The sequence below is a fragment of the Canis aureus genome, chromosome 17 (assembly GCF_053574225.1).
Source record: "Canis aureus isolate CA01 chromosome 17, VMU_Caureus_v.1.0, whole genome shotgun sequence".
In the NCBI taxonomy this organism is placed as follows: Eukaryota; Metazoa; Chordata; class Mammalia; order Carnivora; family Canidae; genus Canis; species Canis aureus.
This window is the reverse complement of record NC_135627.1, coordinates 61,874,695-61,900,986: the sequence shown is the minus strand read 5'-3', so window position 1 is coordinate 61,900,986 and position 26,292 is coordinate 61,874,695. Positions and strand designations below refer to the sequence as shown.

Genomic DNA, 26,292 nt, shown 5'->3' with positions numbered 1-26,292 from the left:
ATATCCCGCCAGCCCTTTCTGGGCTGCCAGGTCACTGTGGAGAGGTCTGCTGTTACCCTAATGCTCCTCCCCATAAAGGTCAGGATTTTCTTGTCTCTTGCTGCTTAAAGATCTTCTCTTTATCTTTGGAATTTGCAAGCTTCACGATTAAATGTCGAGGTGTTGGACAGTTTTTATTGATTTTAGAGGGGATCTCTCTATTTCCTGGATCTGAATGCCTGTTTCCCTTCCCAGATTAGGAAAGTTTTCAGCTATGATTTGTTCAAATACATATTCTGGCCCTCTGTCCATTTTGGCACCCTCGGTAACCCCAATTCCACGTAGGGTTTTCTTCCTCAGACTGTCGTTTATTTCCCTTAATCTGTCTTCCTTGTCTTTTAATTGTCTGTCTCTTTTTTCCTCAGTTTCTCTCTTTGCCATTAACTTGTGTTCTATGTCACTCATTCATTCTTCCAACTCGTTATCCCTCGTCATTAGGACTTCTAGTTTGGATTGCATCTCATTCAATTGATTTTTAATTTCGGCCTGATTGGATCTAAATTCTGCAGTCCTGAAGTCTCTTGAGTCCTTTATGCTTTTTCCTAGAGCCACCAGTAGCTGTATAATAGTGCTTCTGAATTTGCTTTCTGACATTGAATTGTAATCCAGATTTTGTAAGTCTGTGGGAGAGACGACTGTTTCTGATTCTTTCTTTTGAGGTGAGGTTTTCCTTCGAGTCATTTTGCTGAGTGATGAGTGGCGAAAACAAATTGTATTGGGAAAAGGAGAAAAAGAGAGGAGAGAAGGAAGGAAAGAAAAGAGAAAAACGAAAAAGAATAAAGGAAGAAAGAAGGAAAAAAGAGAATAAAAAGAGAAAGAAAAAGAAAGAAAGGGGGGAAGTGGAGGGCGAAGCAATCATAAATAAAAACAACATGGGGGTTATCTTCTGATTCTGTATACTTTAAGTTCCTTGACTTCCCCTGGAACTTGTCCGTCTAGCCGGTCTTCTGGGGTAGGGGCCTGTTGTGCTGATTTTCAGGAGTTAGCACGTGGGGGAGCTGCTCTGTCCCCTGCCTGGTGCAGGGCTCGGTGGGGGTAGTTTACCCCGTGAGGCCCCAGGAGGAACAACCCCAGTGTCAGCGACCAGCTCTGGAATCCTGTATTCAGCCCCCGCAGTAACACAGGAGCAGTCCATCTGCAGGCCCTGGAGGCTCTGGGGCTGGGCCGCTGATCTGCTCAGCTCTGGACAGGAATGTCCTTGGTGTCCTAGGCCCTCTGGGCCTCTGCCTGTCCTGGGGGAGACCGAATCCTGGGCTGTGTCCCGGTGCCCTGTGCTCCGGGGCCTGCACTGTTGGATTCTCGCTCCCGGCTGTACAGCCACCTCACTGTGGAGCCACCGCCCGAGCTCCTCCAAGTTGCTCCCAGAGCTCCACATCCCCCTCTGAATGGAGCCTCTTCCGTTGCAGGAGGCGCCGCTGTCAAGCTGCTCCTGGGCCGTGCAAACACCTCTGTGCAGAGCCACCACTTGAGCCCCTCAGAGCTGCTCCCCAGTCAATGGATGTGCCCTGCAGCCCTTAGGGAGCTCGCTGCACTCTCCTGGGAGTGCATGTTTCTATTAGTGTCCCAGGGTGCCCTAGGGCATCCCCGCCTTCCTGGGGTCCTGCTCTGACTCCTTGAAGGGGCCATTCTGCCCTGGAAGATTGGTGAAGCTCCTCCTTCTCCCAGGACAGAGCTCTTCTGCCCTGTGAGCACTCGCCCCGGCCATAGCCAGGCTCCTCACAGGGCCCCTCACCCTTGGATGCCTTTTGTTTCTTTATTTCTTTTTCCCGTCTTCCTACCTTTATAGAATCACGAACTTTTCCACTGTAGCATTCAAACTGGTCTCTGTTTAAATCTCAGGCTGAATTCATAGATTTTCAGGATGATTTGAAGGTTATCTAGGTAATTTCGTGGGGACAGGTGATTTGGGGACCCTACACTTCCGCCATCTTGCCCCTCCACCTTTGCTACATCCCAGAGGTTTGGAGAAACATGTTTTCATTTTCATTTGTTTTAAATTTCCTTGTTAATTTCCTGGTTGCTCCATTCATTCTCTAGTAGGATGTTCATAATCTCCACGTATTTTTGGTCTGTCCAATTTTTTTTCTAACTGTCGACTTCAAGTTTCATAGCGTCGTGTTCTGAAAATATACATGGTGTGATATCAACCTTCTTGTACCTGTTGTACCTGTTGAGGGCTGATTTGTGGGCCATGATATGATCTGTTCTGGAGAATGTCCCATGTGCACTTGAAAGGAATGTGTATTCTGCTTTAGGATGAAATGTTCAGACTATATCTGTTGAGTCCCTGTGGTCCAGTTTGTCAAGGCTATTGTTCCCCTGTTGATTTTCTGTGTAGACGATTGGTCCATTGAAATAAGTGGGTGTAAAAATCCCCTTTCATTGTATTATTATCATTGAGTTCCTGTACGTTTGTTGTTAATTGTTTTCTATATTTAGGTACTGCCATGTTGGCAGCATAAATATTTAGTTGTTTGATCTTGATAGAGAGTCTTTTTAATTATGAAATAATGCCCTTCTTCATCTCTTCTTACACTATTTGTTCTTTCTTTTTTGAAATTTAAATATTTTATTTATTTATTCGTGAGAGATACACAGAGGAGCAGAGGAAGAAACATAGCAGAGTGAGAGGCAGACTCCCCTAAGGGAGGCCGATGACAACTTGATCCTGGGATCCCAGGATCACACCCTGAGCCGAAGGCAGATGCTCAAACACTGAGCCAACACGTGTCCCCCAGGGTTTGGTTTCAAATCTCGTTTGTCTGATATAAGTATGGATCCTCCACCTTTCTTTTGATATCCATTAGCGTGATAGATGATTTTCCATCCCCTGACTTTCAATCTGTTGGTGTCTATAGGTCTAAGGTGAGCATCTTGTAGTCAGCGTACAGATGGATGTTGTTTTTTTAATAATAATTTTATTTATCAGAGAGACAGAGAGAGAGAGAGAGGCAGAAAATTATGCAGAGAAAGAAGCAGGCTCCCCACCAGGAGCCCAATATGGGACTCAATCCCAGACTCCAGGATCACACCCTGAGTTAAAGGCAGAGGCTCAACCCCTGAGCCACCCAGGCATCCTGGATCCTGATTCTTAACTACTCCATACCCTATATCTTTTTTTAAGATTTATTTATTTATTTATTCATGATAGTCACACAGAGGGAGACAGAGAGGCAGAGACACAGGCAGAAGGAGAAGCAGGCTACATGCACCAGGAGCCCGATGTGGGACTCAATCCAGGGTCTCCAGGATCACGCCCTGGGCCAATGGCAGGCGCCAAACCGCTGTGCCACCCAGGGATCCCACCCTATATCTTTTTATTGGAGCATTTAGTCCATCATCATTCAGAGTGACTATTCAAAGATATGAACTTTGTGCCTCTGTGTTACCGGAAGAGTTGGTATTTCTGGTGACGTTCTCTGGTACTTTCTAGTATTTGTTGCTTTTGGTCTCTTTTTTCCCCCACTAGAAGAGTCCCTCTTAAAATTCCTTACTGGACTGGTTAAGTGGTCATGAACTCCTTTATATGTTGCCTGTCTGGGAAAATCTTTATCTCTCCTGAATGACACCCTTGCTGAAGAAATAATTCATACAAATTGGATGGCAATAAAAAGAAATTTAAAAACATAAAGTAAATTCTTGCTAATATAATTGAGGAAAATGTATTTAGGATGAAAACCAGAAGCAGAAAGAGAGGAGGATGGATTTCACCCTCCGTAGCCTTCACAGGGACCTGGTTTCCTTTCCTAGGAGTGGCCCCCCCTCAGGATGATGCTTCCTGCCCCTCTGCCCTCCTTGTTGGAACACAGCAGGCACAGCTCCAGCACCTCTACAGTCGTGGTTTATAGCGTTTTCCATGTATCCTATTGGGGACCACAGCGTTGTGTATGTAACCATCTGGCTACTGTCTGACAACATTGGGGGGATTCCGACTTTTGTTGCTTTTGAGGTGTGTGTGTCTCTATCACATGCAGCTCCCGTGCAGCAATCGGATCCTCTGGCTGGGTCACCAAAAAACCCCGAAATGGTTGGCACAAAATCATTTCTGGTCCTGTCTCTGGGCAGTTAGCTGGGCTCTCCTGGCAGTGCTGGGGCTCGCTTGTGCAGTGACTTTCAGCTGGAGGGTCAGCTGAGCTTGAAGTTCCAGCTCGGCCACATTCCCATGTCCGGCAGTGGGTCTGGAGACTCCTAGAAGGCACGGGGACTTCAGCTGTGTGTGCCTGGTGGCGCCCCTGCACGGGCTTGTTGGGGCCAAGGTGGTGCCCCCTCCTCTCTCTGGGGGTCTCTACACGCTCCGTGCACAGAGTTCTGGGAGACACAGAAACGGGCTGGCTGTGCATTTTCGCACCACAACACTTTATTGACTTTCTACAGCAGCGGGCTCAGAGCCGTGGTTGTGTGTCTTCCCCTGGGGAGGGAGACCTTTCTGTCCTTTAAGGGGAGGGCAAGAATCACACAGGGTGGGGGAGCAGGTGCTGGAGTCCCCCAGCTGGGAGCATGTGTGGACTCCGGGTGGGGGCGTGTGTCCTGAGGTTTCAGCCTGAGTGATGGTACTGAGGACATCAGAGCTGACCTGAACCTGCAACTCATGGGCTCCTGTGCTGGGTCCCTGAAGGGCAGCTGGATCCCGGCCTTGGAGCCTCTTTGGGCCCCAGCACTTGGAGGAGCCTGCCTCCTGGTGTGGGTGTGGGTGGGGCCCACAAGCTTGCCCCTCCTCTCCCCACACTGGGGTGTCCCAGGATCCCCAGGGGTTCCCTAGATCAGCGACCTGGATCTGTGGGGCACGCCCAGGGCCCTGCAGGCCACATCCAGCTGTGAGAGGGCTTGCTCAGCCTGGGGCCAGAATCCAGGGCTGGCCAGGGCCATGGGGACCTGATTCCATTAGTCTTTGTGTTGAGACTGGTGGGGGCTCAAGTCAACCCAGCCCCCACAGAGCCTGGGCCCAATCAGCCCAGGTACCTCTGGTTTAGGGCCTGGTGTCCTGTGCAGGGTGTCCTGCCCTCTAGGAGTGACAGTGGGCGGAGGCAGGGCACAGTGGTTCCTCTGATTCACTCACCTGCTCACACACTGTCAGGGGCTCCCTGCCGTCCCTCCTCCCTGCAACCCCTGGGTACTCTATGGGACACCCGGGATTCTGATGGGAGCAGGGTATCCAGAGAACCCCGGGGAGGCTGATCATGTCCCACAGGGGGTAGCTAGATTGGGTCCTTGCTCGGGGCCGATGGTGTGGTGGTGGATGGTGTGGGGGCATGGGTATGATGGTGGTGGAATGTGGGGAATGGTGTAGGGGGGATGTTGGGGTATACTGTGGTTGGGTATTGTGTGAGTCTGTGTGTGTTTGAGGGGGATGGGGTAGGGGCGATGCCATGGGGGATGATGAGGTAGGGGGATGGTGTGGGTCTGGGGAATGGGGGGATGGCGTGGGGGGCCGGCAGACAAAGGGCATCCTCTTTCTCTAAGATGTACACAGAGACGTCTACAAATAAAGGTGACCCCATTCTGGGGTTTGTTGTAACACCTGCCCCTGTGGACCCATGTGGTGAGTGCAAGGCCCTGGCTGTACCAGGGGCATTATCTGGGGGTCATCATAATATGTATGTTTTCAAATTGCAAATTGTCTCAAATTAAATGCACAGAATTTAGAAATATATAAAACACTGAGAGTGGGTGTCACTCTGAACCGTCTGACCCTCATGGGATCAATGTGTGTCCTGCTTCAGCCGCGGACATGCCGCACGGCCCCCAGGTCCGGTTCCTACCCCCCATGTCTCACACCCCATCCCCTGCTTCTCAGGGGGCCGTCCCTCTCCCCTTTGGTGTTCAGCTCCCATGGGAACCTCTGGAGGCCCCATCCTTGTGGCTTCCTCATCCCTGAGGCTCCGGGGGGGGTGGTGTGGTCATCCCCATCACCCTACCATGGAGCCATGTGTTGTTGGCTGCTATTGCTCCCCCTGGCCTCAGAGGCCCCGTTTACCTTACCCAAAAGCCTCCGAGGCCCGGAAGCCCCTGGCCCAGCAGCCTCACCCGTCCGCTTAGCAGTCCTAAAACATGATGTGGTTGCTGAACTTCCTGATGACGTCCAGGTCTACCTGTGTGATGTCCCTGGAGGAGACCAGGGCATCCTGCTTCATTTCCTGTGGGAAAACCGGGGAGGAGGAGCAGGCGTCAGGAACAGAGACCCGACCTGTCACAAGGTGCCGTGCTGGGCAGGGAGCCCTGGGGCCACCATGGTAGTGTGTCCGGCCGAAACCTCTTTCCTACCTCTGGGAGGCCAGGGAAGGCGGGAGTGCCCACCGTGCCCGTGGGACCTGTGTGACGGCCTGTGCCCAGCTGTTGTAGGCAGGGAGGTGACTGAGTTTCACCCTGGGTGGGAGGGGATAGGGTTTCAGTCAAGGTGGGAGGGGACATGGGGTGTTGTGCGAAGATTGCGAATCCGAGAAACCACTAAGGAGCTGACACCAATGCAAACACACAAGGGTTGATTTCCAAACTCGAGCTTGCGACCAAGTACACCCAACACAGCGGAGCAGGGACTTGGACCCCGAGGTGGGTTTTAACTTAGTTTTAAGGGCTTGTCTCGGGGTCCTCCAGAAGGGCTGGAGCAATTCCTCAAGTTCTGTTTACATTTTGATATGGGGCCTTCAAGGGTATTAAGCTCTGCTCTCATTCTAATAGGCGCTTCCAACCCTTGGCATGGGCTCGGTTTCATTCTGTTGTGGGGCTTTCAAAGACATTAAGCTGTAAACTTTGTTTTTTTCCTGTAACTGAAATAATGTAAATTTCAGCTCTTCTTCACAGGGGCCTGGGATGGCTGGACTTGTACGAACACTGAACTTAAAGTAGAAAGGCCTTCATTTTCTCGGCCTCTTTGCATTCCATCTCATCCTATCTAGCTCTTTCCCCCTTCCCCGGAGCTCCTAAGAGAGCAAATGACCTCAGCTTGGCAGCGTGTGTTGGGGGACAGGCCCAGGGATTTGGGATCAGGAAGACCTGGCTCGTGGGCGTCCCAGCTGTGCACCGGGATTCCATGCTGCAGACTCTTATTCCCTAAGGCTATCTAGACAACTGAGTTTGTATATAGAAAAGCTCTCCTTTATCTTTAAAAGATGAAAAGCGAGTCAAAGTGTTTTTACTCTGGCCATCTAATTGCTCAGATTCCAATCTGAGACATATTTCCTGTTAATAAGGATAATTTACTATCCGTAGTACTATGGTTAAAATATTCTGACACAAGTAATTCAGAGGGATGAGGGTTTCTCATCTCTTTCTTCACAGCTCAGTCACTCATCAGGAAATGCATCTTTATGGATTTAAAAGAACTGAGAGTCATTATTACCAATGGTCCGATTATTTTGTGAAGGATTCTTCCCTGAGATTCTTCCCCTGTTTCAACTGACACTGAAACACTGTGAACTCTTTTGAAGACAAATGTCAAGGAAATAAATGTTATGCATTGATAATTTTAAATGCACTTGCAATATGGTGTCTATTATACTAGAAGTATTTTTATCTTATTTTTGCTATTTATTATCTGTTCCTGCTTTTCAGGTTGAGGAGGCATTATACGTGTTCATAAGTGTCTTTCTTTCCTTCTGATCTAAAATTCTTACTTTGTTTCCATCAAAGGAACTCTTTAAGAATAAGGCAAAAGTTAATTCAACGATTCTTAAAATGTCTTCACACTTGGAGCCTGATTCATTTAAGTCGATTTTCATAATAAATCTTATTAATTAGGAAAAAAACAAAGATTTATAGAGAAATTGAGAAGATACTACAGTGCATTCACATGCACTTGCTCTCAATTTCTCCAATTATTGATATCTTATATTACTACGGTACAAATATTAGCTAAGGAATCAAATTTAAAATAGTCGCATTAACCAAAGACCATAGTTTATTCAGATTTCCTTAGTTTTTGCCAAGTTACCATCCCTCATATCACATTCCATTTGTCCTCCTGTTTTCTTAGGCTCCTCTAGATTGTGACAGTCTTTCAGCCTTTCCTTGTTGTTGTTGCACTGGAACACTTTGAGAAGTAGACTATTTTGTAAACTTTCCCTCAGTTGGGACATGTCTGTCATTTATCTCATAATTGAACTGTTTTGTGGATTATATACAGAGATATACTGCCATTTTTATTATATCATATAAGGGATAGATACTAACATGATTTAGCAGTCTTGGTATCGATATCGTCACCTTGCTGTGGTAGTGTTTGTCAGCTTTCTCCACAGTAAACTGATTCTTTATTATTATTATTAATTATTATTTTTATTATTATTATTATATTATCAATATTATTTTAACTTTTTCATATTATATTTTGTAGAAGGAAGTTACTATGTGTATTCCACACTTAAGAGTGGGAAGCTATGCTCATGAACTTGACGGTGCAATGTCTGCACAAATTGTTTAAAATTCTTCTACATGGGAGATTTCTCTTCCTTGTGGGTTTGTTTCTTCTGCAAAGATGTTTTTTATTTATTTGAGAGAGAGAGGAGAGAAAAAGCATGAGCGAGAGGGGCAGAGGGAGAGGGAAAAGCATGTTCCTTTCTGAACAGGGAGCCTGCCTTGTGACCTGGATCATGATCTGAGTTTAATGCAGAAGCTTAACTAACTGAGCCACACAGGTGCCACTCTTTCTTTCTTTCTTTCTTTCTTTCTTTCTTTCTTTCTTTCTTTCTTTCTTTCTTTCTTTCTTGTTTTTTATAATAATTTTATTCTTGAATTGGTGTTCAATTTGCCAACCTACAGAAAAACACCCAGTGCTCATCCCGTCAAGTGCCCCCCTCAGTGCCCATCACACATTCACCCCCACCGCCCGCCCTCCTCCCCTTCCATCACCCTTAGTTTGTTTCCCAGAGTTAGGAGTCTTTACGTTCTGTCTCCCTTTCTGATATTTCCCACACATTTCTTCTCCATTCCCTTATATTCCCTTTCACTATTATCTATATTCCCCAAATGAATGAGAACATACAATGTTTGTCCTTCTCTGATTGACTTACTTCACTCAGCATAATACCTTCCAGTTACATCCACGTTGAAGCAAATGGTGGTTATTTGTCATTTCTAATGTCTGAGCAAGGCCCACCTTTTCTCTCTCTTCATCTTCTGAGTCTCCTATGGTATGAATGTTACTGTTTTAATAAGTGACTGACTTCCCTACTTCTGTGTCTGTGGTCCAGAACCTTTCTTGTTTTTAAGGCTTCCACTTGGAACTGCATCTCAGTTATAGCATTTGTAACATTGGCCTGACTAGATTTTAGTTGTTTTACTTCTACAGTAAGGGATTCTCTAGTTTTCTTCTGTGCTCTTTTTCTAGCCCAGATGCTATCTTTATAATCATTGTTTTAAACTGTAGTTAGACATCATATATGTGTATTGATGAACTTCCTGGCTGTGAGTAGAACCTCATGTTATTTTATGGAGGTGAATTTCTCCATCTCATTATTTCTTCCAGAAAAGAAAGAAGGAAGAAAAAGAAAAAACAAGAAAAACAATAACAACTTCCCTCCCCCCCACAAAAAAACCAATAGATTATTTTGGCCTGCTTGTTAAAAGATTCTAAATCCCAAAATAGAAACAATTAAGGTGGTCTGTGGGTCGCGCAGCGGTTTATTGCCTGCCTTTGGCCCAGGGCATGATCCTGTAGACTCTGGATCGAATCCCACGTCGGGCTCCCAGTGCATGGAGCCTGCTTCTCCCTCTGCCTGTGTCTCTGCCTCTCTCTCTCTCTCTCTCTTTTTCTCTCTGTTTGTGACTATCATAAATAAATTGAAAAAAATTAAAAAAAACACAATGAAGTACCATGAAAGTAAAAATTAGAAATATCTAAGGTACATACATAAAAATTAAAATAAGGCAATTAATAAAAAAAGTCAAAGAAAATGATTGAAAATAGAGCACAAAGTACAAAGGAATCTAGACCCTACTTTCCAGGCAGAGCTGAAGCTCTGCAGCCTCTGTGGTCCGACAACTTAGTGGCAGCGAATGGTCTGTGTGGGTGTGCGGATGGGCCGTGGTGTTGATTGTCAGGTGCACATCTCCCTGGGAGTTGCACCTGCGGAGGCAGAGGCGTGGTGGGCATCAGCGTCTCTGGGCTCCAGCGGGCAGTGCTGTGCTGCTCCCTGAGACCCGGCCCTGATGGGTGGGATGCGGGTGGGGACGCTGGGTCCTCTGGCTCTGGGGCTGAGCATCCCACCCCCCAGTCTGCTGGGGCCTCCACAGAAGCCCCCACCGGGTCTCCGCCTCTTTTCTCAGAACCCTGCATTCACTCGACTTGTGTCCGAGCTTCTTTTGTTTTTGTTTTTGTTTTTTATCTCAGACTGTTGAGCCCAAGATTGCGAATCCGAGAAACCATCAGAAGCCGACACTGATGCAAACACACGAGGGTTTATTTACAAGCTCGAGCTTGTGTCCAAGTATACCCGACACAGTGGAGCAGGGACTTGGACCCCCAGGTGGGTTTTAGCTTAGTTTTAAGAGCTGGTCTCGGGGAACTCCCGAAGGGTGGATCAATTACTAAAGTTCTGTTTACATTTTGATATGGGGCCTTCAAGGGCATTGAGAGCTGTCCTAATAGGGCCTTCCTGCCCTTGGCCTGGGCTCAGTATTTATTCTACTGTTGGGCTTTCTGTGTCCTGACAATGAGCACTCAGGAAGGAAATGACGGACATGACTCCCTTCTCAGGAGCATCACAGAGAATAAATAATGAGACTGAACCAAAGGAGCACAAGACTTGTGCACTGAGCCATTCCAGGCTCTGGGAGGCCGTCCTGGGCTCGTGGGTTGGGAGCCTCATCTTGTGAAAATGTCCGCAGTTCCTGAAGCCACCGTCAATTTCAATGTCATTCCTGTCAAATCATGGTGGCAGATCCTATAAATAGGAAAAAAAAAAAACCCTGTGACATCCATCCGCCCCCACAAATGACCCCGGACAGCAAATCAGTATTGGAGAAGCAGGACAGAGCGGGACGCAGCACTTTCCTATTTCAAACGATGTCACAGAGACACAGGATAAAGCAGTGTTGTCCTCGGGATCCCACCTGGCTCTGTAAGTTAAGCATTCGGCTCCTGACCTCACCTCCGGTCCTGATCACGGGGTCGTGAGTTCTAACCTTGGGCTGGTCCATGGATGAGGCCTGACGCCTACCTAAGCAAACCAGACCCACGAGGGTTGGTCCCAGCATAAGGTGAAGGAGCAGAACAGAGTGTCCAGAAGGAAACGTGCTCTGATACAACTGATTTTTTAAAATTAATTTAATCTAAACCAAATTAATTAACATATAGTGTATTATACTTTCAGAGGAAGAATTCAGGGATTCACCAGTTGGATATAACCGCAGTGGTCGTGACATCACGTGCCCTCCTTCATGCTGGTCCCCTGTTATCCCCTCCCCCGTCCCCTCCCCTGCAGCAACACTCTGTTTCCTATAATTAAGAGTCTGTATTTCCTGCATCTGTGTTCATCTTATTTGTTTTTCCTTCCCTTCACAGATGTTCTGCTTTGCTTCTTTAATTCCACCTATGAATGACACCACAGGGTCATTCTGTTTTCCGAATGACCTATTTCACTTAGGATGATCCCTCTAGTTCTATGCATGACATTGCAAATGGCAAGATTTCCTTCTCTTTGATAGCTGAGTACCATTCCTCTTTCTATGACCATCATCTATCTCCCATCCTCTTTATCCCTCATCTGCCACAGGGCACCGAGGCTCCTCCCACAGTGTGGCAATGTGGACCCCGCTGCTGTGGACATTGGGGTGCAGTTGTCCCACGTCTCACTGCATCTGTATCTTCGGAGTGAGCTCCAGGCCGTACACCTGCTGGTCGCAGGGCGGCTCTATTTGCAACTTCCTGAGGAGCCTCCACACTGTTTCCAGGGTGCCTGCAGCAGCCCACGGTCCCGCCCACAGTGGAAGAGGGTTGAGTGAGTTTTACAGGACGTGGTAAAAGTCTGGTCCACATTTCATTTCGCGTCCTTTGGGCTCCAATTCTTTCTCCTTAAGTATTTTTGGGGAAGCCGGGTGTTGGGCTCTTTTTCAGGCAGATGTTTCTGAAGATAACAGGCCACAGCTAGAGCCTGGAAGGAGGCAGAGGTTGGCCCAGAGACGGGCACGCTGCCTCCTGCACAGCCTCCTGTAGCGACTGAGCATCCCGCAGTGGGTGCCTGAGCCCAGGCACCGCCCAGGGGGCACTCATGCACAGTAGGCCTCCTTTGCCTGCACTAACAGGAGCCAGCCTGTGCTGGGGAGGCCTGAGGAAGACGTGGGGACACATCCACGTGGATGAGCCACAGCCTCCTCAGAAACTACGCAGAGTCTTCAGGGGGATATTGGGCAGCGTTCATGATGACAGGAGCCTCAGTCTCTTCAGGACACACGGTGAGGCTTCAGGAAGATGTGAGACAACATCCACCCTGACAAGAGACCCTGGGCCACTTTCGGCCCTGCGGGGAGGCTTCAGGAAATTGTGGGCCCGCACCCACCCTGACAGGAGCCCCTGGGCTGCCTCAGGACCCGCAGGGAGGCTTCAGTAAGATGTGGGCCTGCATCCACGCTGACAGGAGCCCCTGGGCCACCTGAGGACATGCCTGGAGGCTTCTGAAAGATGTGGCGCTGTGTCCACTCTGGCAGGAGCTAACTGGCTCCTCAGGACATAAGTTGAGGCTTCTGGAAGCTGGGGGCAGCATCTAAAGTGACAGGAGCCCCAGCCATTCAGAACCTGCGGTGTCGCTTTGGGAGGACGTGGGGCCACGTCCACACAACAGACGCTGATGTCCTCAGGACACCCGGTGTAGTCTTCAGGAAATATGGGGATGCGTCCATGCAGAAAGAAGACCCCAGCCTTGTCAGAGCCTGTGGTGAGGCCTAAGGAAGATGTGGATGCTGAATCCACACTGACAGGAGTCTCCAGCCTCCTCAGGACACACTGTGAAGGATCGGGATGATTTGGGGCCACGTCCGTGCTGACAGGAGCTCCCAAGCTCCTCAAGTCTTATGGTGAGGCTGAGGAAAATGTGGGGCCATGTCCTCCTCAGGACCTGCACTTTGGCTTCGGGACACATGAGGCTGCGTCTAGGCTGACAGGAACCCACAGCCTCCTCAGGACCCACTGTGAGTTTTCTGGGGGACGTGGGTCCGTGTCCAGGCTGACAAGAGCCTCCAGCATCCTGAGAACCTGCTGTGAGGCTTCCAGAGTATGTGAGGCATAATCCAGGTTGACAGGAGACCCGGGTCCTCAGGACCCGCTGACTATGACTCAGGAACACGTGGGGCCATGTCCCCACTCACAGGAGCCCGGCTTCCTCAGGACCCCCTGGAGGACTCTGGAGGCGCCGTTGGGGGCCATGTCCATGTCAGAAGGGACTCCTCAGAACCCTGGGTAAGTGAATGGGTAGAATGAATGGTAAGACAGGGGAGGGGAGGCAGTTGGTGGTTAGTCTTAGGTTAGATGTTAGGGGTTAGTGATTATGCTTATGGTTACGGATTAAAGGTTAGGGTGAGGGATAAGGGTAAGGTTCAGTTGTTAGGAGCTAGGATCGGGGTTTGGATTAGGGACAGGAGTTAGGGTTAGGGTTTAGACTTTAGGGATTAGGGCAGGAGGTTACGAGTTGGGGTTTGGGGTATGGTTAGAATTAGGTTTAGGCTAGGTTTGCAGTTGGGGTTAGGGGTTAGGGTGTGAGTTAGGGTTAGGGGTTAGGTTTAGGGTTTAGAGTTACAGTTAGGGCTAGGTTTAGGGTTAGGGCGAGGGTTAGTTTTAGGATAGGGGTTAGGGCTAGGGTTAGGGTTAGTGTTTGATTAGGGGTTATAGTTAGGGTTAGGTCAGGGTCAGGGCACGGTTTTGGAAAAGGGTAAGAGAGGGTTAGGCAGTGGGTTAGGGATTTCTTTTAGGATAGGTTTAGGGTACACTTTGGGATATGAGATAGGATTAGTATTAGAGGGTTAGGGTTAGGGTACAGGTTAAGGTTAGGAATAGGATTTGAGTACATTAAGATAAGGTTAGGGTTAGAGGTTAGGGTTAGGGTTAGATTTAAGGTAAGGGTCAGGGTTAAGGGTTTAGAATAGGTTTAGGAGTTAGGGTGAGGGTTGGCAGGGAGGTTCAGTGAATGTGTTTCGGTCTTGGGGTTTGGGTTTGGTTTTTGATTAGTGATAGTTCTTGTTGAAGGGTTATGTTAACATTAGACTTAAGTGGAGGGTTAGGCTTATGTCTGTGTATGGTTAGAGTTTGTGTCTGGGCATGTGTCTGCACTGGGACTCCTAGCATCTTGGGCAGTTTAGTTTTATGCACTCTATTTAGGTTTTGGGTTCAAAGATAGCCTGACTCCACCAAGTCAGTGGTCTCCCCAGAGAATCAAAATCCATGCTTCTGCTGGGGTGAGAATAGGCATGGCAGGATTCCCTGAGCTGAGCTAAGGAGGGGATTTGTGGCTCTAAAGACTCTTTGTTTGGATTTTCAGTTGCCTTTCTGACTTTATCTCTTGTGTGCACATGTTTCCTCTATACTCCCAATTATTATTATTTTTTTTCCCAATTATTATTTTAAAGATTTATTTGAATTCCTCTTTATAAACACAGTATGATGTAGTTTCAGGTTTACACATAGTGATTCAACCCTTGAATCCAACGCCTGGTTCTGGTCAGAGGTGACCTCCACTATCCCCATCCCCTGATTCCCCATCTCCCCTCCTTCCTCTGGTATTTATTAGTTTATTCACTGTGGTTAAAATGTGTTTCTTGGTTTGCATCTCTCATCCCTCCCTTGGCCCCTTTGCCAGTTTGTTTGGTTTCTTAAAATTCACATGTGAATGCAATTGTATGGTATTTGGTATCTGTCTTTCTCTGACTGACTGAGTTCATTTAGCATAGGTCCCTTCCACTTCTCCCACGTCATTGTAAATGGCTTCCTTTCATCCTTTCTGATGACCGAGTGATGTCGCAGTGTGTATATTTACCACATCGTCTCTGCCCATTCATCTGTCGATGGACATCTGGGATGTATACACAGTTTCGCTGTTGTTGATAATGCTGCTACCAACACTAGGCTGTGTGTTCCTCTTCAAATCTACTAAACTACTTTTGTATCCTCAGGGTAAATACCTAGCTGTGCAATTTTGGTATCGTAGGGTAGCTCTATTTTTAACTTCTTTTTTTTAAGTTTTTTTGTGATAGTCACAGAGAGAGAGGCAGAGATACAGGCAGAGGGAGATGCAGGCTACATGTATTGGGTGTCCGATGTTGGATTCGATCCCGGGTCTCCAGGATCACGCCCTGGGCCAAAGGGAGGTGCCAAACGGCTGTGCCACCCAGGGATCCCCTATTTTTAACTTCTCGAGGACCCTCCAGACTGTTTTCCACAGTGGCTGCACCTTTATGTATTCATGAGAGACACAGAGAGGCAGAGGTATAGGCAGGGATAAATGAGGCTCCATGCAGGGAGCCTGATGTGGGACGTGCTCCCCTAGGACCCCGGGATCATGACCTGAGCCAAAGCACATGCTCAACCACTGAGGCACCCAGTAGCCTTGCTGATTCAATTTCTTTCCTAGTTATGGTTCTGTTCATATTTTCTATTTCTTCCTATTTCAGTTTTGCTCGTTTACACATTTCTAGGGATTTGTCCATTTCTTCCAGTTCTCCCAGTTTGTTAGCGTATAATCTTGCATAGTATTCCCTTATAATTGTCTTATTTTTCTGGTGTTGATTGAGATCTCTCTTCTCTCATTTGTGATTTTATTTATTTATGTCATTTCTCTTTTCTCGTTGATAAGGCTGGCTAGGGCTTGATCCATTTTATTAATTATTTTGAAGAACCAGCTCTTAGTTTCGCTATTCCATTCTACTGTTTTGTTGTTTCTGTATTGTTTATTTCTGCTCTCATCTTTATTTTTTCCCTTCTTCTGTAGGCTTTGTTTGCTATTCCTTTACCAGCTCCTTCAGGTGTAGGGTTAGGTTGTGTATTGGAGACTTCTTGTTTCTTGAGGTAGGCCTGTATTGCTATGTACTTCCCTCTTAGGACTGCCTTTGCTACATCCCAGAGGTTTGGAGAAACATGTTTTCATTTTCATTTGTTTTAAATTTCCTCTTTAATTTCCTGGTTGATCCATTCATTCTCTAGTAGGATGTTCATAATCTCCACGTATTTTTGGTCTGTCCAAATTTGTTCTTACTGTCGACTTTGAGTTTCATAGCCTCATTGTCCAAAAATGTATATGATGTGATACCAACCTTCTTGTACCTGTTGTACCTGTTGAGGGCTGATTTGTGGGCCATGATATGATCTGTTCTGGAGAATGTCCCATGTGCACTTGAAAGGAATGTGTATTCTGCTTTAGGAAGAAATGTTCAGACTATATCTGTTGAGTCCCTGTGGTCCAGTGTGTCAAGGCTGTTGTTCCCCTGTTGATTTTCTGCATAGATGATCGGTCCATGACATAAGTGGCTGTTAAAATCTCCTATCATTGTATTATTATCAGTGTGTTCCTGTACGTTTGTTGTTAATTGGTTTGTATATTTAGGTACTCCCATGTTGGCAGCATAAATATTTAGTTGTTTGGTCTTTTTTTTTAATAAATTTTTTTATTTTTATTTATTTTTATTTACTTATGATAGGCACACAGTGAGAGAGAGAGAGAGAGAGAGGCAGAGGCACAGACAGAGGGAGAGGGAGAAGCGGGCTCCATGCACTGAGAGCCCGATGTGGGACTCGATCCCGGGTCTCCAGGATCGTGCCCTGGGCCAAAGGCAGGCACCAAACCGCTGCGCCACCCAGGGATCACAAATTTATTTTTTATTGGTGTTCAATTGACCAACATACAGAATAACACCCAGTGCTCATCCCGTCAAGTGTCCCCCTCAGTGTCCGTCACCCATTCACCCCCACCCCCCGCCCTCCTCCCTTTCCAGCACCCCTAGTTCATTTCCCAGAGGTAGGAGTCTTTATGATCTGTCTCCCTTTCTGATATTTCCCACACGTTTCTTCTCCATTCCCTTATATTCCCTTTCACTATTATTTATATTCCCCAAATTAATGAGAACATACAGTTTGTCCTTCTCCGATTGACTTACTGCACTCAGCATACTACCCTCCAGTTCCATCCACTTTGAAGCAAATGGTGGGTATTTGTCGTTTCTAATGGCTGAGTAATATTCCATTGTATACATAAACCACATCTTTTTTATCCATTCATCTTTCGATGGACACCATGGCTCCATCCGCAGTTTGGCTATTGTGGACATTCTGCTATAAACATCGGGGTGCAGGTGTCCCCGCGTTTCATTGCATCTGAATATTTGTGATAAATCCCCAACACTGCAATTTTTGGGTCGTAGGGCAGGTCTATTTTTAACTCTTTGAGGAACCTCCACACAGTTTTCCAGAGTGGTTGCACCAGTTCACATTCCCACCAACAGTGTAAGAGGGTTCCCTTTTCTCCGCATCCTCTCCAACATTTGCGGTTTCCTGCCTTGTTAATTTTCTCCATTCTCACTGGTGTGAGGTGCTATCTCATTGTGGTTTTGATTTGTATTTCCCTAATGGCAAGTGATGCAGAGCATTTTTTCATGTGCATTTTGGCCATGTCAATGTCTTCCTCTGTGAGATTTCTCTTCATGTCTTTTGCCCATTTCATGATTGGATTGTTTGTCTCTTTGGTGTTGATTTTAAGAAGTTCTTTATTGATCTGGAAACTAGCCCTTTATCTGATACGTCTTTTGCATATATCTTCTCCCATGCTGAAGGTTGTTTTTAGTTTTGGTGACTGTATCCTTTGCTGTGCAAAAGTTTCTTATCTTGATGAAGTCACAATAGTTCATTTTTGCTTTTGTTTCTTTTGCCTTCATGGATGTACCTTGCATAAACTTGCTGTGGCCAAGTTCAAACCGGGTGTTGCCTGTGTTCTCCTCTAGGATTTTGATGGACTCTTGTCTCACATTTAGATCTTTCATCCATTTTGAGTTTATCTTTGTTTATGGTGAAAGAGAGTGGTCTAGTTTCATTCTTCTGAAGGTGGAAGTCCAATTTTCCAAGCACCATCTATTGAAGAGACTGTCTTTCTTCCAACGGATAGTCTTTCCTCCTTTATCGAATATTAGTTAACCATAAAGTTCAAGGTCCACTTCTGGGTTCTCTATTCTGTTCCATTGATCTATGTGTGTTTTTGTGCCAGTACCACACTGTCTTGATGACCACAGCTTTGTAGTACATCCTGAAATCTGGCATTGTGATGCCCCCAGATATGGTTTTCTTTTTTAAAAACCCACTGACTGGGCAGCCCCAGTGGCGCAGCAGTTTAGTGCTGCCTGCAGCCCAGGGCGTGATCCTGGAGACCTGGGATCGAGTCCCACATCAGGCTCCTGCATGGAGCCTGCTTCTCCCTCCTCCTGTGTCTCTGCCTCTCTCTCTCTATGTCTATCATAAATAAATAAATCTTAAAAAAATAAAATAAAATCCCACTGAATATTCGGGGTCCTTTCTGATTCCACAGAAATCTTAAAATAATTTGTTCTAACTCTCTGAAGAAAGTCCATGGTATTTTGATAGAGATTGCATTAAACGTGTAAATTGCCCTGGGTAACATTGGCATTTTCACAATATTAATTCTGCCAATCCATGAGCATGGAATATTTTTCCATCTCTTTGTGTCTTCCTCAATTTCTTTCAGAAGTTTTCTATAGTTTTTAGGGTATAGATCATTTACCTCCTTGGTTAGGTATATTCCTAGGTATCTTATGGTTTGGGTGCAATTGTAAATGAGATTGACTCCTTAATTTCTCTTTCTTCAGTCTCATTGTTAGTGTATAGAAATGCCATTGATTTCTGGGCAGTGATTTTTGTATCTTGCAACGCTACCAAATTGCTATGAGTTATAGCAATCTTGCGGGGGAGGGCTTCGGGTTTTCTAGGTAGAGTATCATGTCATCGGCGAAGAGGGAGAGTTTGACTTCTTTGCCAATTTGAATGCCTTTAATGTCCTTTTGTTGTCTGATTGCTGAGGCTACGACTTCCAATACTACGTTGAATAGCAGTGGTGAGAGTGGACATCCCTGTCTTGTTCCTGATCTTAGGGGAAAGGCTCCCAGTGCTGCCCCATTGAGAATGATATTTGTAGTGGGCTTTTCCTAGATGGCTTTTAAGATGTCGAGGATTGTTCCCTCTACCCTACGCTCTGAAGTGTTTTGATCAGGAATGGATGCTCTATTTTGTCACATGCTTTCTCTGCATCTAATGAGATGATCATATGGTTCTTGGTTTTTCTCTTGCTGATATGATGAATCACATTGATTGTTTTACGAGTGTTGAGCCAGCCTTGTGTCCCGGGGATAAATCCTACTAGGTCATGGTGAATAATTTTCTTAATGTATTGTTGGATCCTATTGGCTAGGATCTTGTCGAGAATTTTTGCATCCATGTTCATCAGGGCTATTGGTCTGTAATTCTCCTTTTTGGTGGGGTCTTTGTCTGGTTTTGGAATTAAGGTGATGCTGGCTTCATAGAACGAATTTGGAAGTACTCCATCTCTTTCTATCTTTCCAAACAGCTTTAGTAGGATAGGTATGGTTTCTTCTTTAAACATTTGATAGAATACCCCTGGGAAGCCATCTGGCCCTGGACTTTTGTGTCTTGGGAGGTTTTTGATGACTGCTTCAATTTCCTTCCTGGGTATTGGCCTGTTTAGGTTTTCTATTTCTTCCTGTTCCAGTTTTTGTTGTTTGGGGCTTTCCAGGAATGCGTCCATTTCTTCTAGATTGCCTAATTTATTGGCGTATGGCTGTTCATAATATGTTTTTAAAATCGATTGTATTTCCTTGGTGTTGGTAGTGATCTCTCCTTTCTCATTCATGATTTTATTAATTTGAGTCTTCTCTCTATTCTTTTTAATAAGACTGGCTAATGGTTTATGTATGTTATTAATTCTTTCAAAGTACCAACTCCTGGTTTTGTTGATCTGTTCCACATTTCTTCTGGTCTCGATTTCCTTGAGGTCTGCTCAAATTTTCATTAACTCTCTTATTCTGTTGGGTGTAGGATGTAGCTGCTGTTTTTTTCTCTAGCTCCTTTATGAGTAAGGTGAGATTTTGTATTTGGGTTCTTTCCAGTTTTTGAATGGATGCTTGTTTTGTGATGTATTTCCTCCTTAGGACTGCTTTTGCTGCATGCCAAAGATTTTGAACGTTTGTGTCTTCATTCTCATTAGTTTCCATGAATCTTTTTAATTCTTCCTCAATTTCCTGATTGACCCTTTCATCTTTAAGCAGGATGGTCCTTAACCTCCAGTGTGTGAAGTCCTTCCAAACTTCTTGTGATTTAGTTCTAATTTTAAGGCATTATGGTCTGAGAATATGCAGGGGACGATCTGAATCTTTTGGTATCGGTTCAGATGCGATTTGTGACCCAGGATGTGGTCTATTCTGGAGAAAGTTCCATGTGCACTTGAGAAGAATGTTTATTCAATTCAGTTTGGATGTAAAGTTCTGTAGATATCTGTGAAATCTATTTGCTCAAGTGTATCATTTAAAGATCTCGTTTCTTTGGAGATGTTGTGCTTAGAAGACCTATCGAGGGTAGAAAGACCTAGATTGAAGTCACCAAGTATAAGATAATAATTATCTAAATATTTCTTCACTTTTGTTATTATTTGGTTTAAATATTTGGCAGTCCCACATCGGGGCGTATATATTGAGGATTGGTAGGTCCTCTTGTTGGATAGATCCTTAAGTATGATTTAGTGTCCATCTTGATCTCTCACTACAGTCTTCGGGGTAAATTTTAGTTTACCTGATATAAGGATGGCTAACCCTGCTCTCTTTTGAGGACCATTTGAATGGTAAATCGTTCTCCAACACATTATTTTCAGATTGTAGGTGTCCTTCTGTCTAATATGAGTCTCTTGTAGACAGCAAATAGTTGGGTCCTACTTTTTTATCCAGTCTGAAACCCTGCGCCTTTGAAGGGGTCATTAAGCCCATTCACGTTTCGAGTTACTATCGACAGATATGAGTTTAGTGTCATCATGATATCTTTTCAGCTCTTGTTTTTGTGGATTGTTCCACTGAGCTTCTTCTTAAAGTAGAATTTTAAGAGTCCCCCTTAAAATTTCTTGCAGAGCTGGTTTGGAGGTCACATTATTCTTTCAGTTCCTGCCCTTTTGGAAGCTCTTTATCTCTCCTTCCATTTTGAATGAGAACCTTGCTGGATAAAGTATTATTGGTTGCATGTTCTTCTCATGGAGGACCCTGAATATATCCTGCCAGCCCTTTCTGCCCTGCCAGGTCGCTTTGGAGACATCTCCTGATACCCTAATGCTCCTCCCCATAAAGTTCAGGATTTTCTTGTCTCTTGCTGCTTTAAGGATCTTCTCTTTATCCTTGGATTTTGCAAGCTTCACTATTAAATGTCGAGGTGTTGGATGGTTTTTATTGATTTTAGGGGGGGATCTCTCTATTTCCTGGATCTGAATGCCTGTTTCCCTTCCAAGATTAGGAAAGTTTTCAGGTATGATTTGTTCAAATACACATTCCGGCCCGCTGTCCCTTTCAGCGCCCTCAGGAAACCCATTTACACATAGGTTTTTCTTCCTCAGGCTGTCGTTTATTTCCCTTAATCTATCTTCATGGTCTTTTAATTGTCTGTCTCTTTTTTCCTCAGTTTCTCTCTTTGCCATCAACTTGTATTCTATGTCACTCACTCGTTCTTCCACCTCCTTATCCCTCGTCATTAGGACTTCTAGTTTGGATTGCATCTCATTCAATTGATTTTTAATTTCGGCCTGATTGGATCAAAATTCTGCAGTCATGAAGTCTCTTGAGTCCTTTATGCTTTTTCCTAGAGCCACCAGTAGCTGTATAATAGTGCTTCTGAATTGGTTTTCTGACATTGAATTGTAATCCTGATTTGTAACTCTGTGGGAGAGAGGACTGTTTCTTTCTTTTGAGGTGAGCATTTCCTTCTAGTCATTTTGCTCGGTGCACAGTGGCCAAAAACAAGTTGTTGGGCTTAAGAAAAAAAGAGAGGAGAGAAAGAAGGAAAGAGAAGAGAAAAAGAAAAAAGTAAAAAGGAAGAAAAAAAGCTAAAAAGAATAAAAGGAGAAATTATAGAAAGAAAAGGGGAGAAAAAAGGTGGGGGAAGCAATCAGAAATAAAAAAAAACGTGGGGGAGTATCTTCTGATTCTGTATACTTTAAGTCCCTTGACTTCCCCTGGAAGTTGTACGTCTAGCTGGTCTTCTGGGGGAGGGGCCTGTTGTGCTGATTTTCAGGTGTTAGCCCTTGGGGGAGCTCCTCTCCCCCTGCCTGGTGAAGCGCTCAGTGGAGGTTGTTTACCCCGTGAAGCCCAAGGAGGAACGACCCCAGTGGCAGTGGCCAGGTCTGAAAACCGGTATTCAGCCCTGCAGTAACTCCGGAGAAATCCATCTGCAGGGCCTGGAGGCTCCGGGGTGGGGCTGCTGGTCTGCTGAGCTCTTGGCAGGAGCGTCCTTGCTGTCCTGGGCCCTCCGGGCCTCTGCCTGTACCAGGGGAGGCCGAATCCTGGGCTGTGTCTCGGCGCCCTGTGCTCTGGGGCCAGCGCTGTTGGATTCTCGCTCCCCGCCGTGCAGCCACCTCTCCACAGAGCCGCCGCCCTAACCCCTCTGAGCTGCTCCAGGAGCCACGCAGCCCCCTCCACACAGAGCCTCTTCCTTTGCCCTAGGTGCTGCCACCTAGCTCCTTCCAGGGACCCACAGCCCCCTCCGCACAGAGCCGCCACCCGAGCCCCTCAGAGCTGCTCCTGGGTCAATGCATGTGCCCTGCAGCCCTTAGGGAGCTCGGTGCACTCTCCTGGGAGTGCAGGTCTCTGTTAGTGTTCCATGGACCCCAAGGGTTCCCCACCCTCCTGGGGTCCTGCTCTGAATTGTTGCGAGCGCCATTCCACCCTGGAAGATTGGTGCAGCTCCTGATTCTCTGGGACAGAGCTCTCCTGACCGGGGGACACTTGCCCTGGCCTTAGCCCGGCTCCTCGGTGGCCTCTCCCCCTTAGATGCCTTTTGTTTATTTCTTTTTCCCATCTTCCTACCTTCATAGAAGCACAAACTTTTCTCACTGTAGCATTCCAGCTGGTATATGTTTAAATCTCACGTCAAATTCCTAGATTTTCAGGATGATTTGAAGGTTATCTAGGTAATTTGGTGGGGACAGGTGACTTGGGGACACTTCTCTTCCGCCATCTTGCCCCTCCTCCTGTATGTTACCTTTTAGCTTTGGTTGTTTCTTTCACTTTGCAGAAGCTTTTCAATTTGATGAAGTCCCAATAGTATTTTTGCTTTTGTTTCCCTCACCTCAGAGGCATATCTAGAAAGATGATCCAATGGCCAATGTCAACGACGTTGCTGCCTATCTTTTCTTCTTTGTATGGTTTCAGGTCTCACATTTAGGTCTTTCATCCATTTTGAATTCATTTTTTATATAGATGGTGTAAGAAAGTGGTCCAGTTTCCTTCTTGGGCATGTGGCTGCCTGGTTTTCCCAACACCATTTGTTCTTATCCTGGGGTCAGGTTTATGGTTTCTTGAAGAGACTGTCTTTGTGCCATTGGATATTCCTTCCTGCCTTGTTGTCCATTAATGGATCATAGAGTTACATGTTTTTATCTTTTTTTGGCTTTCCATTCTGTTCTATCGATCTAAGCATCTCCTGTTGGGAGATCCCTTATTGCTGATTCAGTTTCTCTGCTGGTTATCTGTCTGTTCAAGTTTCTTGTTTCTTCCTTTTTCATTTTTGCTATGTTATATATTTCTAGGAATTGATCTATTTCTTCCAGGTTCTCAGTTGTTGGCATATAATTTTTCATCATATTCTCTTATTATCATTTCTATTTCTCTAGTGTTGGTTGTTATTTCCCTTTTCTCATTTGTGATTTTATTTGGGTCCTTTCTCATCTTTTTGTCTTTTTGTCTTTTTTAAAGATTTTATTTATATATTCATGAGAGACACAGAGAGGCAGAGGTATAGGCAGAGGGAAAATGAGGCTCCATGCGGGGAGCCTGATGTGTGACTTGATTCCCCAGGACCCCGGGATCAGGACCTGAGCCAAAGCAGATGCTGAACCACTGAGGCACCCAGGTGCCTTGCTGATTCAATTCCTTTGCTAGTTATGGGTCTGTTTATATTTTCTATTTCTTCCTATTTCAGTTTTGCTCGTTTACACATTTCTAGGGATTTGTCCATTTCTTCCAGTTCTCCCAGTTTGTTAGCGTATAATCTTGCATAGTATTCGCTTATAATTGTCTTATTTTTCTGGTGTTGATTGTGATCTCTCTTCTCTCACTTGTGATTTTATTTATTTAGGTTTTCTCTTTTCTCGTTGATAAGGCTGGCTAGGGCTTGATCCATTTTATTAATTATTTTGAAGAACCAGCTCTTAGTTTTGCTATTCCATTCTACTGTTTTGTTGTTTCTGTATTGTTTATTTCTGCTCTCATCTTTATTTTTTCCCTTCTTCTGTAGGCTTTAGGCTTTGTTTGCTATTCCTTTACCAGCTCCTTTAGGTGTAGGGTTAGGTTGTGTATTGGAGACTTCTTGTTTCTTGAGGTAGGCCTGTATTGCTATGTACTTCCCTCTTAGGACTGCCTTTGCTACATCCCAGAGGTTTGGAGAAACATGTTTTCATTTTCATTTGTTTTAAATTTCCTCTTTAATTTCCTGGTTGCTCCATTCATTCTCTAGTAGGATGTTCATAATCTCCACGTATTTTTGGTCTGTCCAAATTTGTTCTTACTGTCGACTTTGAGTTTCATAGCCTCATTGTCCAAAAATGTATATGATGTGATACCAACCTTCTTGTACCTGTTGTACCTGTTGAGGGCTGATTTGTGGGCCATGATATGATCTGTTCTGGAGAATGTCCCATGTGCACTTGAAAGGAATGTGTATTCTGCTTTAGGATGAAATGTTGAGACTATATCTTTGAGTCCCTGTGGTCCAGTGTGTCAAGGCTCTTGTTCCCCTGTTGATTTTCTGCATAGACGATCGGTCCATTGCCATATATGGGTGTTAAAATCCCCTGTCATTGTATTATTATCAGTGAGTTCCTTTACGTTTGTTGTTAATTGGTTTCTATATTTCGGTACTCCTATGTTGGCAGCATAAATATTTAGTTGTTTGGACTTTTTTTTTTAATTATTTTTTATTGGTGTTCAATTTACCAACAAGCAGAGTAACACCCATGCTCATCTAGGCAAGTGCCCCCCTCAGTGCCCATCACCCATTCACCCGCACCCCCTGCCCACCTCCCCTTCCAGCATCCCTTGTTTCTTTCTAAGAGTTAGGAGTCTTTATGTTCTGTCTCCCTTTCTGATATTTCCCACACATTTCTTCTCCATTCCCTTATATTCCCTTTCACTATTATTTATATTAACCAATTGAATGAGAACATATGTTTGTCCTCTGATTGACTTACATCTCTCAGCGTAATACCTTCCAGTTCCATCCACGTTGAAGCAAATGGTGGGTATTTGTCGTTTCTAATGGCTCAGTAATATTCCATTGTATACATAAACCACATGTTCCTTATCCATTCATCTTTCAAAGGACTCCAAGCCTCCTTCCACATTTTGGCTATTGTGGACATTGCTGCTATAAACATCAGGGTGCAGGTGTCCCCGCGTTTCAGTGCATCTGAATCTTTGAGGTAAATCCCCAACAGTGCAATTGCTGGGTCGTAGGGCAGGTCTATTTTTAACTCTTTGAGGAACCTCCACACAGTTTTCCAGAGTGGTTGCACCAGTTCCCATTCCAACCAAAAGTGTAAGAGTCTTCCCTTTTCTGCGCATCCTCTCCAAAATTTGTTTTTTCTTGCCTTGTTAATTATCCCCATTCAGTAGTGTGAGGTGGTTCTCATTGTGGTTTCGATATGTATTTCCCTAATGGCAAGTGATGCAGAGCACTTTTTCATGTTCATGTTGGCCATGGCAATGTCTTCCTCTGTGAGATTTCTCATGTCTTTTGCCCATTTCATGATTGGATTCTTTGTCTCTTTGTTGTTGATTTTAAGAAGTTCTTTATCGATCTTTGAAACTAGCCTTTTATCTGATACGTCATTTGCAAATATCTTCTCCATTCTTTAGGTTGTCTTTTAGTTCTGTTGACTGTATCCTTTGCTATGCAAAAGCTTCTTATCTTGATGAAATCACAATAGTTCATTTTTGCTTTTGTTTCTTTTGCCTTTGTGGATGTATCTCCAAGAAGTTACTGTGGCCAAGTTCAAAAAACATGTTGCCTGT

The 26,292-nt window shown here is 45.3% G+C and overlaps 1 protein-coding gene across 6 annotated transcripts in view; it reads left to right on the top strand.

The window, feature by feature from the left end:
* Positions 1–26,292, top strand: part of LOC144288148 (uncharacterized) — an 89,908-nt gene that overhangs the window by 27,601 nt on the left and 36,015 nt on the right. For 3 of the 6 annotated variants that reach the window (XR_013356148.1, XR_013356147.1, XM_077855859.1), the window contains exons 2-3: positions 10,364–10,499; positions 11,748–13,426. Coding sequence is in view for 4 of the 6 variants with exons in the window: in XM_077855859.1 (XP_077711985.1) it covers positions 10,364–10,499; positions 11,748–11,995 (384 nt within the window). In the remaining 2 variants the exon portion in view is untranslated. The remainder of the gene's footprint in view (positions 1–10,363; positions 10,500–11,747; positions 13,427–26,292) is intronic. The other 3 variants (XM_077855856.1, XM_077855858.1, XM_077855857.1) reach the window with 1 other exon arrangement.